We start from the raw sequence: 11,537 nt of genomic DNA, 5'->3' as shown, positions 1-11,537 counted from the left end.
CCCATTCTTGTGCATTTGGGCCAGGGGGAGATCGTGGTGACCAGTTCTTGGGTGCTGGGAAGAGGTTCCAAGAGGTCCCATGTATTGTTCTCTAATCTTGGTACCCTCTCGTGGCCCTGAAGTCGTTCAGCCAGAGTATCCCATTTCTTCATGAGATGGGAGGCAAGTGTGGCCAGAATGGAGAGAGATCAGTCATGGGGACTGGCAGACAAGGCACAGCTGTGGGTCAAAGATGAGACCGCTGTGGCTTGAAACAGCTCCTTGGGAACACAGCAGTGTCTGAGCCACTGGATGTGTATGGGCCCTGCCACCTGCTCAACAGGCCAGCTGCCGCCTGATACAAATAACCGCATTCCTTGCTAAGGGAGAGGTGCAGGATGCGGGGAGGTGCCATTATGTGTGTGTGTGGGGGGGGTGGCTGTGATGAATATGCCCTGGGCACGCCATTGCTTCTGGAATGGGGTCTTCCGTGGGGTATGGAACATGTGCAGACTGAGGGGTCAGGGTACTGTTGGCCTTACTGTTTACTCCAGCTCTTTTTTCAAGCCCTTTTCCAAGGGGTCTGGGGCCTTGGTAAGCCCTCCACTGCCAGTAACCTGCCCGTTTGCTGGAGTCCGATCAGCAACAGCAGTTCTTAGTAGGGAGTGCCACTTACCTTTTCCCATGGCTTCTGTCTCAGTACCTCCTGGGATTCCAGTGTCCCTCTGGGGTCCTCTTACGTGTGAGGCATTTAGTGTTCCATTGACTTGAGATTATTGTGTTTCAACTGAAATGTGTGTTTCTGTTTGTGGTATTTTTGGTATATGTGTGTGTCGGTATACTTTGGTATTTCTAAATACAGTTAAGCATAGGATTATCAAAGCTTCTTTCTCCACTCTTGCTCACTGGACACAACGCAGCTACAGTGATAAGGAAAGCCACCTCAAGCAGCAACCTTTAGTGCCAGGCGGAGCACTTCAGACAGGTCATCACCAACCCTCTGTCATCTTCATGTTTGTGTGGGGAATCTCAGGGTGTTCCGTTCTTCTGGCAAGGGCCAGGACTGCTAGACGGTTATGTTGATGCTGTGTCCTACATTATTTCCTCCCCTTGCTATCTCAAGTCCTGTTATCCTGAACACAGTAATCCTGTGAAATGGTTGTGGGCTCGGAACAGCTTGCCTCTGGCTTCAGTCTGGTTTGTACAAGCATGTGCACTTCGGCTATCAGGCCTCTGCCCCTGGCTATCCCCTGGACCTCCTCTACCTCATTTTACATCTGGCAGCCAGAGAAGTGAGGCTTAGTGGGCAGAGCATCTATTTCCTGTCCCTCCTAATTTAGAGGTGGCTTCTCTGAGGTGGCAGATAGGAGGATGTTCCAGAAACTTTAGAACCTTCAAAAGGGAAAAATATGTAGTGAAGTTGAACTCAAAAAAGAATGTGACCTGGTGAACTTGATTTACTCCATAGCTCCAGGATTCCCAGCATTCTCAGGCCAGAGCAGTTCTGGGCCTGATCTTGGCCTTTGTGTCCTCTCTGGATTGTCTCACAGTTGTTCAGGATTTCAGGGCATCTTTTAGTCTGGAGATGACTGACATCTGAAGGGGCCTCTCAGGGATGTTCTCTAGTCAGTGTGGGGAAAAGCAGGAGGGGGTATGTGGCTGCTTGGTATCACCTGGAGGATGATTATGGTTCACCTTAAATTCTTTAATGGCTTTCTGGAGATCACCAGAAGGGAGAGAGATTCAGTCCCTGCCCCCACCCTTCAAAACCTCCAGCTGTGGCAAGTGGGGACCAGGGATGACAGAAGTTATTACACAGCCCTGAGTCTCAGTTCGGCCTGGGGCTTCCCTTTTCATTAGCCTTCAGACGGTGGAGATGATGGAAATGAGTGAGACTTTCACCTCATTAGTGTGTCTGAGGATGTGAAGGGCCCAGGTGAAGAAGAGGAAGAAGCAAGGGCTTTGGGTGGTAGACCCCCAGACATGAGACAAGGGTTTGTGTTCCAAGCATGTGAAGAAATCTGGTTTGGCACAGTGCCCCCCACCCCCAACTAGCCCCCCATATATGACTGCACCACTTAGAAACACTGGACAAGAGGTTTTGTGTTGAGAATCAGGACAGTTTATTGTTTGATCAACATGCTGAATCTTCCACATTTTACACAGTTTTATGTAAAGTCAATGTGGCCATTTATGCCTGCTGAGCCAGTAAAAGATGGAAATGCCACCCTCTGTGCTCCTCATGGCCAATCGCTTTCAAGGGGATGGGTGAGGGAGAGTGAGAGGACAAATTGACACACCACGCGATGCAGGCTGGCCTTCCGCATCTGGAAGCTTCCCTCTGGAAGGAAGCTTCCCAACCCCACTGCAAGGATGAGCCATGCCCTCCGGGGAATGTCAGCCATGCAGGGGTCTGGCGCCAGAGAGTTTACACGTGAGAGCCCAAGGTTTTGGAACACCTAGATAGTTCATTTCAAACAAAAACTCAGAGGGTGCCCTGGTGTTTGGGTGCCCATGACAATCAGAGTGGACTTGGGGACTGGCCCTTCTTGGCAATGCAGGAGTGTGAAATGGACATGCATTCTTTCCCAACTCACTCAGGTACGCTGGCCAGAATCCTAACCAGGGTAGAGGTGGTCTGAGGAGCACCCGTGCCCCGCAGCCCTTTACGTGCAAGTGCACCGTCACATCTGCACACACAGGTTGATGATAGATAAAGAACGGAAACACCTTGGCTCTGATGGCTTCCGGCTTGCTGGATGACCAAAAGCAAGTGGCCCTTCTCTGCCTTGGTCTTCCTGCCTGTGAGACAGGAACGGTTGCAAGACCTCCGTGTCATGCTGCTATAGCGAGGTGGTGATGCCTCACGTGATCGGGGGAGAGGTAGTTTGGAAGTTAGTGAGCATATGGCCCTGCTTGGTTGCTGCACCAAAACCTGTTGGGCTGCCCCTCACGTGGCTCGGATGGAACTCAATCCTTGGCTACCTGTTCTCACATCCTAATATCCTCACCTGCCTTCTGCCATGTGAAGGAATGAGGCTGCTCTGCCTGCAGGACACCGAAGCCAGCGGTGCCTGGTGTCACACCTGGTACTTGAGGGCAGGCGCTCCCAGCACCGGCTTGCTATCAGGAGGCCAAAGACGTTGCACTCAAAAGAGGTCTGTACATTTAACTGCCATTTTCATTCTTGTTTCTGTTGCCTGAGATTCTCGAACTGACCTGGCCATTGCTCCTCAGACCTGGGAGTGTTCCAGAATGTTTGAGGATGCTGACGGAAGAGAGTGGTGACAATGATGGCAGAGAGGCCTCTGACCAAGAGGGACTTGCTCCTAACGGCCCAGCTTGCTAACCATGGCCTCCACGCTGCAGTTCTCACACTTAAGCTGCTGATATCACACCTTCCTTCTGGCACGTGTGTGCACTTACAAATACGCTATTTGCTTTCTGCATCTTACAGTCTTTTTCAAATACCTGTGGAATAGGAGCTTGACTGACAGCTTTTGAGATTGCCCCCACTCAAAGGGAAAAAAAAAAAAAAAAAAAGCCTGAAGAGGAGGACTCTGGCCATCTCCCAGGTGAGGGCTAGTCCTCAGGGAGAGGGACTGAATGACGGCTTTGCATCAGGCTAGCCCATCTGGATTTGGCAGGGATGTACCACTCGCTGGGGACGTGGAAGCAATTTCATCCCCTTTTCTTCAAGGGAACCTGACCATTTTATTACTGGACCTTAACTCCAAGTCAAGATACTACCTACAAGCAAGAGAACAGTGATGGTACCTGCTCAAAATGAGAGCCAGGGAACCAACCCACTTCTATGCAAGAGATCTGGCTGCCTCAACAGCCCAGGAAGGGAGGGGTGGAAATTAGGCCTGAGAGAAGGAGGGTCACGGAATGGCATGGCACCACTAAGATGGGGCGGCAAGAGGAGACAACTGCCCTCGCCTGAAGCCCACAGGGCTGGGGAGAGCCTGGACTCGAGAGAGGACCTTGTGTATATGCTAGGAAGGCAGGGCTCACCAAGGCCATGTCAAGCCATGTGACATCTATCTACTGCATCTCTTACTGTTCCCAGGCTATGATGGTAAAAAAATGTTCGTGGTGCCTTAACTATGTGTGCACATGAGAAGGGAACTGAGTTTCTGCTTTGTTACAGGAATGTTTCAGAAAAGCTACTCTTTAGTACCAAGAAAACTAAAATCCACCATTCATTCATTTACTGGGACCCAGTGCAGATCCCAGCAAATGGGGCTGTCCCAGAGGCCAAAAGCAATGGCCCTCACTGCCAACCAGGCTGGACGTTATAATGTGGACTCTTATAAATTCTCACGAGGTAAGTAAGCACTCTTTCAACAAGCACCACTTGCGGGGGTGCCATGGTTGGGGGTACTGGCCCACACGGGCATGCACACCTATGCATATAAGTATAGAGAGAAATGGTGCACATATTCCCATGGCTATTTTTGCCTGTAGTTGAACACATCTATGCATTAGTTTATTGATGGCAAGACAATCACAAGTTTTTTGACAATATTAAGTATTTCTTATTTCAACACGTTGCAGTACTTTTGAATTTCCAAAACTGTTATCACAATGCAAGTTCCAACTTGAGAGCAGGAGAAACAAGAATATACACTGAGCACATGTATCTCTGTGAGAATGTGTGTGTGGAAGGTGTATACACAAGTCTATCTCTATATATAATTATGTACACACATATAAAAACTAAACACATGACACTGGAATTACGTTCGTACATCAGTCTTTGCCTTCTGGAAGAGGAGCTCAGTGAGAATCCTACTTCTTTTCTTCACCTGAAGATAAATTCCTCTCTAAAGATCAGCTCTGACATACACAATCTCCTTAAGCTGAGAGTATGTGACAGGCCCACTGGACAAATACCAGTGAGTCCTGTCCACTTATTGGCGGCCATTTTGGATTAGTTTCTGAGAAGTTCCAAAATTCACTGCAATAACTTGTTAGAGTCCTGTTTTGTGGAGGAATCCGCACCCCCCCCCGACTCCCAGATGGTCATTTAGCTCATCTAGGACATGCCCAACAGCAGCCTGGAGGCAGAGACCATGCCAGCTTGGAATGGCAGGGTTTATGGGTTTTGGCCAGAGTTGCTGCCTACAGCCTGGCTCTACACAGGGTCAGGTTCAGTAAGCCTGGATCTATTTGGAATGTTGGCCAAATGGGTTGCATTCCCTTAGAATTCTCTTCAGAGATTTTACAGGCCCTCAGGACTAAGCCCTTCTCAGAAATGAGTCGAAATGGCAAGGATGGCTCTCTGGGCAGCCTTCTGGAAACCCCACATCAGCAGCACCCTCAGGCAACCAGAGCGCTGCTGCAATATCCTCAGGTACGTGCACAATGACTACAACTGCTTGATGCCAGTGGGGCAAGTCAGCTTTTCCAGAACAGTGCTCAACAGTATTAGCAACCGAGGATCTGAACATGCATCTTCAAGGTCGTGGTACCGGAATCAACACCCCCTTCCCCAGTCACAGACACACACCATGTGATACAAGCTCGAGCTTCCCTGGCGTGTAAGGCCGAGGGCTTCAGGGCAGTACACGCTGAGTTTCTCTTTGCTGTTTCCTTAGACTCAACCCAGACACAGGTGCTGACTACTGGGAAGGTTGGTTAGAACATTTTCAGAACCACACATGGTGCCCCAAGGCTATGAACCACAGATCGACCTATACAAGCCCACGGTTGCCAACAGCACCCCATCCTTCCTTCCGATGACCTTTTGCTCTGCCAGTCACTGAGTGGGCCACAGAGGGCACAGGATGCAAGGCAAGTGCCCTCCACGCCTTCAAGGCTTGTCAGGGAGGGGAGGGGGGAGGCAGGAGTAATTCCAGTGAGGCCTCTGGCTGGGCTCCCTGCCACCCACAAGGCCTTAATTTCAGCTCAGGGCCATGGCTGATGTCCCACTCTGGCCACGGAAGGAGGACAGAGTTAAAAGTTGCCTCTTCAGAGGCTGTTTTGTTCAGTGTTTGATTTAACCAGGTAGGGCCTGTTTGGTGGGTGAGGCTTGGGACTGGAGCCTAATTAAGTTGCCCCATTAATTGTAATTTATCGGGCTAGGGTGGAAGGAGGGCAGAGGTGATGACCATTCAAAGAGGGCAGGAAGGAGGAGGTGTGTGGAAAAGGTTCTCTGTAAGTTTACAAATATACAAAAACAAAAAGCACATCTTTTAAATAAAAATGACTACATTTTTATCTGGCAAAAAGTTGTATACACATGATTTAAATTTTTTTTTAAATTTTAACAGTTTTTGGCAATCTTAATAAAGTACAATATATTACAACCAAACCAAAAAATAGTTGTTTAAGTAACAGCTGTTAAGAGTGACGTGATCCCTGATGCCCAGCCTCCCTCCCCACCCCACCCTACTCCTAGAGACAGAGAGTAAAGAAAAATCCTCCCATCTTGATAAGCTCATTTCCCACCCCCCTTAGGAAGCTAACCAATAGGAAGCAACACAACAAGCGAGTAGTGTCAAAGGAAGCTGGCAGGTCAGGCTGCATTAGCAGGAGCAGCCGCCCTCACTGGCTGGGGGCTCCTGGGGTTTGTCCAGCTTGATGTCAATCACTGCGGGAGGCTGCGCTAAGGAAGATGACTGACGAGAAGCTGCCACCCTGGCTCCTGTCCCTGGGCACCCCTCAGCTGCCCTGTGCAGATCCTCCGTCCTTGCACAAAATACCTAAGGACTCCTGTCTTTGCTGGGCCTGGGGAGGAAGGACGCAGTGTCACCAGCTCCCACCCCTCTTCTTCCCACAAGCCCTCCCCCTCATCCACCTGAAGCAAAGCTTGTCTTGGGCTGTGGGATGACTGCGCAAACACCAGCACCACTTCCTCAGGAGACTTATTGGTAACCAGTGCCTCAGCCTTGTCAGCAGCCCATCCCATCCTCAAGTGCACTGAAGTGGACAGCCTGCTGGTCAGGTATGAATCCCACATCTCAGCCCAGGGCTAGATGGGCCTTGGCCTAGCCAGTGGCAGACACACTAACCCCTCGAGCTCTAGTCAGAGTGTCACTTAGACTCTGAGGATGCTGTTGGGGGAAGGCACAGCCCCAGGAAAGGCCTCCAGCCCTTCCCACTGGTGCCCTGAGACTGTGGGAGGGAGAAGCACCTGTCAGAACCACCCGAGGAATGGCTTCAAAATGCACAGCCAGGAAGCCCCGGTGCCCTCAGCAGGCTGACGGGGCAGTGGGCTTGCTGCAGAAACCCCCAGGGCAGCCGACAGGATGGAAGTGTAAGAAGCACTGCCGTGGGACCTGCTGTGGCCGTCCTAGGGATGTTTGTGTGGCCCCTGTTTCAGGGCTATGGGAGAGACAATTTGGCTTTATGTACTATAAAGAGCCACGCTTCTCCTAAAGACCCCCTTTTCTCTCCTTGCCACTCTCTGGCCAAGGCATATATTTTGAATGTGACTTTCTCTGACTTTCCCTATTTTTATTTTCCCTACACTTATATAAATAACATTTTTACCTCATGTATATATATGTGAACATCTTTTTTTGGCAACATGGCAGAGAATAAACTGCCTTACTTCCTACTTCCTTCCACTGGGCCCATTGGACTACCTCTCTGAACCTTCATTTCTACTTCGGGGTATGGTCTAAGGTTTGGGGCAGACTGTGCGAGTGGCGTGCAGACCCTGTCCCACAGGGCAGTGGGCGCTCTGGGGCTGTGCAGGGCCGGGCCAACGAAGTGGGCAGGACATGGGAGGGGTTTATCTGCTGGGGAGACGGTCTCATGTAGACTAGGCTGAACCGTGTTCTGGGTGTATAGAAGCCTTCCACGCAGTGTGTAGAGATACCAGTCTACGGGTACCCATGGAATACAAAGTGATGCTCACTGCGAACCTGGGCAGTTACTATGTTACTATTTGTCACTCCCCGCCCCGCACAGACATTCACATCCATCTGGTCCACCCTCCCCCCCCCGCCCCCCCACATTGTTTTGGAAATAGAAGCTTAGACTGTTCGAACTGGATGGGGTCTTAAAGCCCTTGGAGTTCAGCCTTGTCCCGGTCCAGAGGTGGGCCCACACCATACCCCTCAGCAGAGAAGGATGGGCTGGAGACCAGGCAAGGGCTCGCTCACTGTTCTGAAGTACTAAGTGAATATGTCAATGGATAAATGGCTTCTCTAGCACACTTTCACTCACTTATCAAAGGAAAAGGATACTCCCTTCTTTGCTTTTCTCCTGGACATTCTCCATTCCAGGCAGAGCTGATGCCACACGTCGGAAGAGCTAGAGAGGGAGGAGACGCAGGATGAGCCCCTGAACCCGTCCTTCCTGCCCCTCACTGTCTCCACCATCTTACCTCTTCTAATCCTGACCCAGGGCCGTGTTCTCTTGTCTGTCCCACTAACTGTGCCCTGGAGGGGCACACCAAACTCCTCTCTCCCTTGCCCCTAGGGCCTGTCATAGGTCTGGACCCTGACAGGCATCTCAGGCAATGGCTGAGGTCACCAGGTCCACGAGTCACCAGGAGCTGAGTGTGGGTCATGCTGACTGTAAGGGACCTAACCCAGTGCAGAAAATGCTCTAGGCCCTGTGAGACAAGCCCTTAGGCAGGCTTCTGTCCCACTGCCTGTGTGGGGACCAGGTGGGGGGAACCAACTTTTGACCTGCCCTTGAGACAAATGACCCTCTGCTCAGGAGGGTCCTGCAAGTCCACAGGCACCGAGGCAGCAGGGTGCTGGGAGCCAGGGCAGCACAGTCACGTCGGAAAGAGAGACTTCCAAGAGAATAAGCATGCAGCATGTGAATTCGTGATGCTGTGGGTTTGTTTCGGTATGGGTATTAGCGTGATGTGTATGTTGTGTGTAGAGATATATGCATGGAAATGTGCATGTGAATGGTGTCTATGTGTGTAAGTCTGTGTAAGTACACAGGGAGAACCGTGTGGTGTGTGTGTGTGTGTGTGTGTGTGTGTGCACGCGCACATGTGGGCATGCACGCTGGGGAAGGGGTAGGCAGGGATGTGAGGGAAGACATGGAACCTAGGAGGTGACAAGTACAAAACACTAGTATAAGGCACCAGAAGATTCTGAACACTCCCTCTCTCACTTCTCCCCCCATATACACCAGCTCTGGGGACTCAGTGAGCTCTATAAGGAGAGTGCATCTTGTTCTGGTCTCACCCTAGAGCCCTGCTTTGTGGGAGCACCCAGGCTAAATGGCAGGGCCAAAGGTGGTGAGGATCTGGGTGGGGAAGTCACTGGTGGGCCTGGCAGGGTATGGGACCCTGTGGGCAGGATGTAGAGGCTGTTCAGAAGTGGGGCGGGAAGAAGTGAGCCAGGTTGCAGAGGCCCAGTCATTCCTGAGCTTTCCTTCATGGCCTTGCCCCAGGCAGCACTGTTCTGCCTGTCTGTCAAAATGGTCACAGCCTCTGCCAATGGCCAACCTGCCAGTTAGAAGGAAACTCTTAGGGTCACAGGTGGGGCTCCAAGAGCAGCTATGATCAGGCTTGGAACCCAGGAGTCTGCACTGCATGAGGACTCCTAAGAACCACCGAGTTTGACCTAACCACATGTAATTCGTGCTGAGACCATCACCTGGGCTCCAGAGCATTCTGAAAAGGGAGGCATTGGCGTCTCCCTGCCTCTGACCACTAGGGCAGAAGCTACCTGCCTTATGGACTGCTGCCCACTGCTTCCCTGCGTCCTGGGACTTTCCATCAGGGCCACAGAGAGCAGCAACCCACTGCCTCCAACATGCCTCCAGGGACAGGTAGCTCCTGCTCCAAGAGACACCTCAGTGGCACTGGGAAGGGCATGGACGTGAGCAGAGCCACACTGAGGGCGCTCTAATTGTGGAGGAAGGCACTGAGGCCTGGGGACTAGAGGGCCCCTCATCTGTCTCTCTGCTCTTCTGCCACCTTTCCCAGTGCCACGGACACCACCCCTGTTGGGTGAACTGCCTCTATCTCCAGGCCAAGAGCTGATGGGCAGCTTGTGTAGTGCTCCCAGGTGCTGCTGGGGCCGGCCGGGTGGAAGAGACACCACGCCCAGCCAGGCTCTGCACTCAGAATCCCCTCCGTAGGCCACAGCACCCCTCCTGCTGCACCTCTGCTCACATGCTACCCTGGTCTGGAACAGCCCCCCTCTCTTCATTGAAGGCAGGGGCTCCTAACCTCTTGTGAACCAGAGACCTCCCTGGAAGTCTGCTGAGCCTACGGTCTCCTCGTAAGTGGGTGACGTCAGTGACTCAGGAGTATGGAGAAACCCATTCAGAACTGAAAGACACTTGAAAATCTCTGAAGACACCAGTTGGTTATGCACCAGCATTCTTCTGGCAGCAGGTCTAATCACCCCCATGAACTGGAGCAGCAATGCGTGTAAAGGCCAAGAGACCCGTAGCCCCGCGAGGGGACAAGAAAACGGCTGGGATCTGTACTGTGCCCAAGCCAGCAGCATCCTGCTGCCCATGTTCCTGGCTGAAGGAGGTGCTGACGAGCTGCAGAGGCACGTGAAGATGGAGGGGTGGCTCTCTCCAACGCAAGGCCCCTGAGCTGCGCACTCCCACCCCTGGGGGTCCAGGGACCTAGGGAAGCCCCTGGCTTCGAGGCTTGGCCATAATCTCCTCCACAGCTTCTCTGACCGTGGTGATTCCCCAGGCTTCTCCCGCTGTAAGCTCCAGCCGCACCAGGGCGGGCTCCTTTCTCCAAGCCCACCTGGCCCTCCACAGCTCTGAGCACTTGCCAAGCCCCAGGCATGAACCCGCAAATGCTGGTCGGACTGAATTTCCCACACCCCCATCCTAAGTGAGGTAAGATGCTAGAGAGATGCTGCTTCTCTCACCTGGAAGTTGGTGGCTGGATGCCCGGCACGTTATAAGGCCACATGACTGGTTGCTGTGTGATTGCTAACAAGGACATGGTCCAGACACCACCACCCCCCAAGAGTGAGTGCTCTTGCCCTCTCTCGTGCTTTCCCAACACTAGAGGTTAGCTTGTTTCCCATTTGGTGGAGTTCAGGGTGCTCTGATTGCTTGCCCCAACCTGCACTAGTCCCTCAGGGCAAGCTGGAGATGGGCCCATGAAGGACCAGGCCAGAAGCCACATGTGGCCCCTGGGCCAGATCAGCGCCAGGTGCGTCCTACCTGCTTCACGTTGTAGCCGGTCTTGGCGCTAGTCTCAATGAACATGACGCTCAGTTCTTTGGCGCGCTGCTCCCCCTCCTCGATGGTTATCTGCCTGTGAGAAGGGGGAGAGGAGAAAATGAGTCCCTGGTAGAGGCAGAGGGAGCAGCATGAGAGAAGGAGGCCTCAGTCCAGGACTAAGGTCCAGATGAGGAGGTCTTGGGTGCAGGACGAAGGACACAGGGCCACAGCAGGACACCAGCCTGCCCCTGCCCCGTCTGGTTGGCCTTCCATGGTGGTGCCTCCCAGCTCAGGAGCAGGCCCTGCGGCAGGCAGTAAACCATCCTAACAGTTGTGTGCATCTGTGTCTAGAAAGCTCTTCGAGCCACACAGCACCCCTTGGGTGGTGTCATCAGTCCCCATCTCCACAGGACAGTGAGGTTAAAAGTGACTGC

The 11,537-nt window shown here is 52.4% G+C and overlaps 1 protein-coding gene across 1 annotated transcript in view; it reads right to left on the bottom strand.

Annotated features, from left to right (window-relative positions):
* Positions 1–6,181: 6,181 nt before the first annotated feature.
* Positions 6,182–11,537, bottom strand: part of RAB6B (RAB6B, member RAS oncogene family) — a 28,975-nt gene continuing 23,619 nt past the window's right edge. The window contains exons 5-7 of the mRNA XM_080819011.1: positions 11,104–11,197; positions 8,181–8,247; positions 6,182–6,577 (exon numbers count right to left, since the gene is read on the bottom strand). Coding sequence (XP_080675137.1) covers positions 6,513–6,577; positions 8,181–8,247; positions 11,104–11,197 — 226 coding nt within the window. The 3' untranslated portion in view covers positions 6,182–6,512. The remainder of the gene's footprint in view (positions 6,578–8,180; positions 8,248–11,103; positions 11,198–11,537) is intronic.

Source organism: Martes martes (assembly GCF_963455335.1).
Source record: "Martes martes genome assembly, chromosome: 1".
In the NCBI taxonomy this organism is placed as follows: Eukaryota; Metazoa; Chordata; class Mammalia; order Carnivora; family Mustelidae; genus Martes; species Martes martes.
This window is presented reverse-complemented; position numbering and strand designations above follow the sequence as displayed.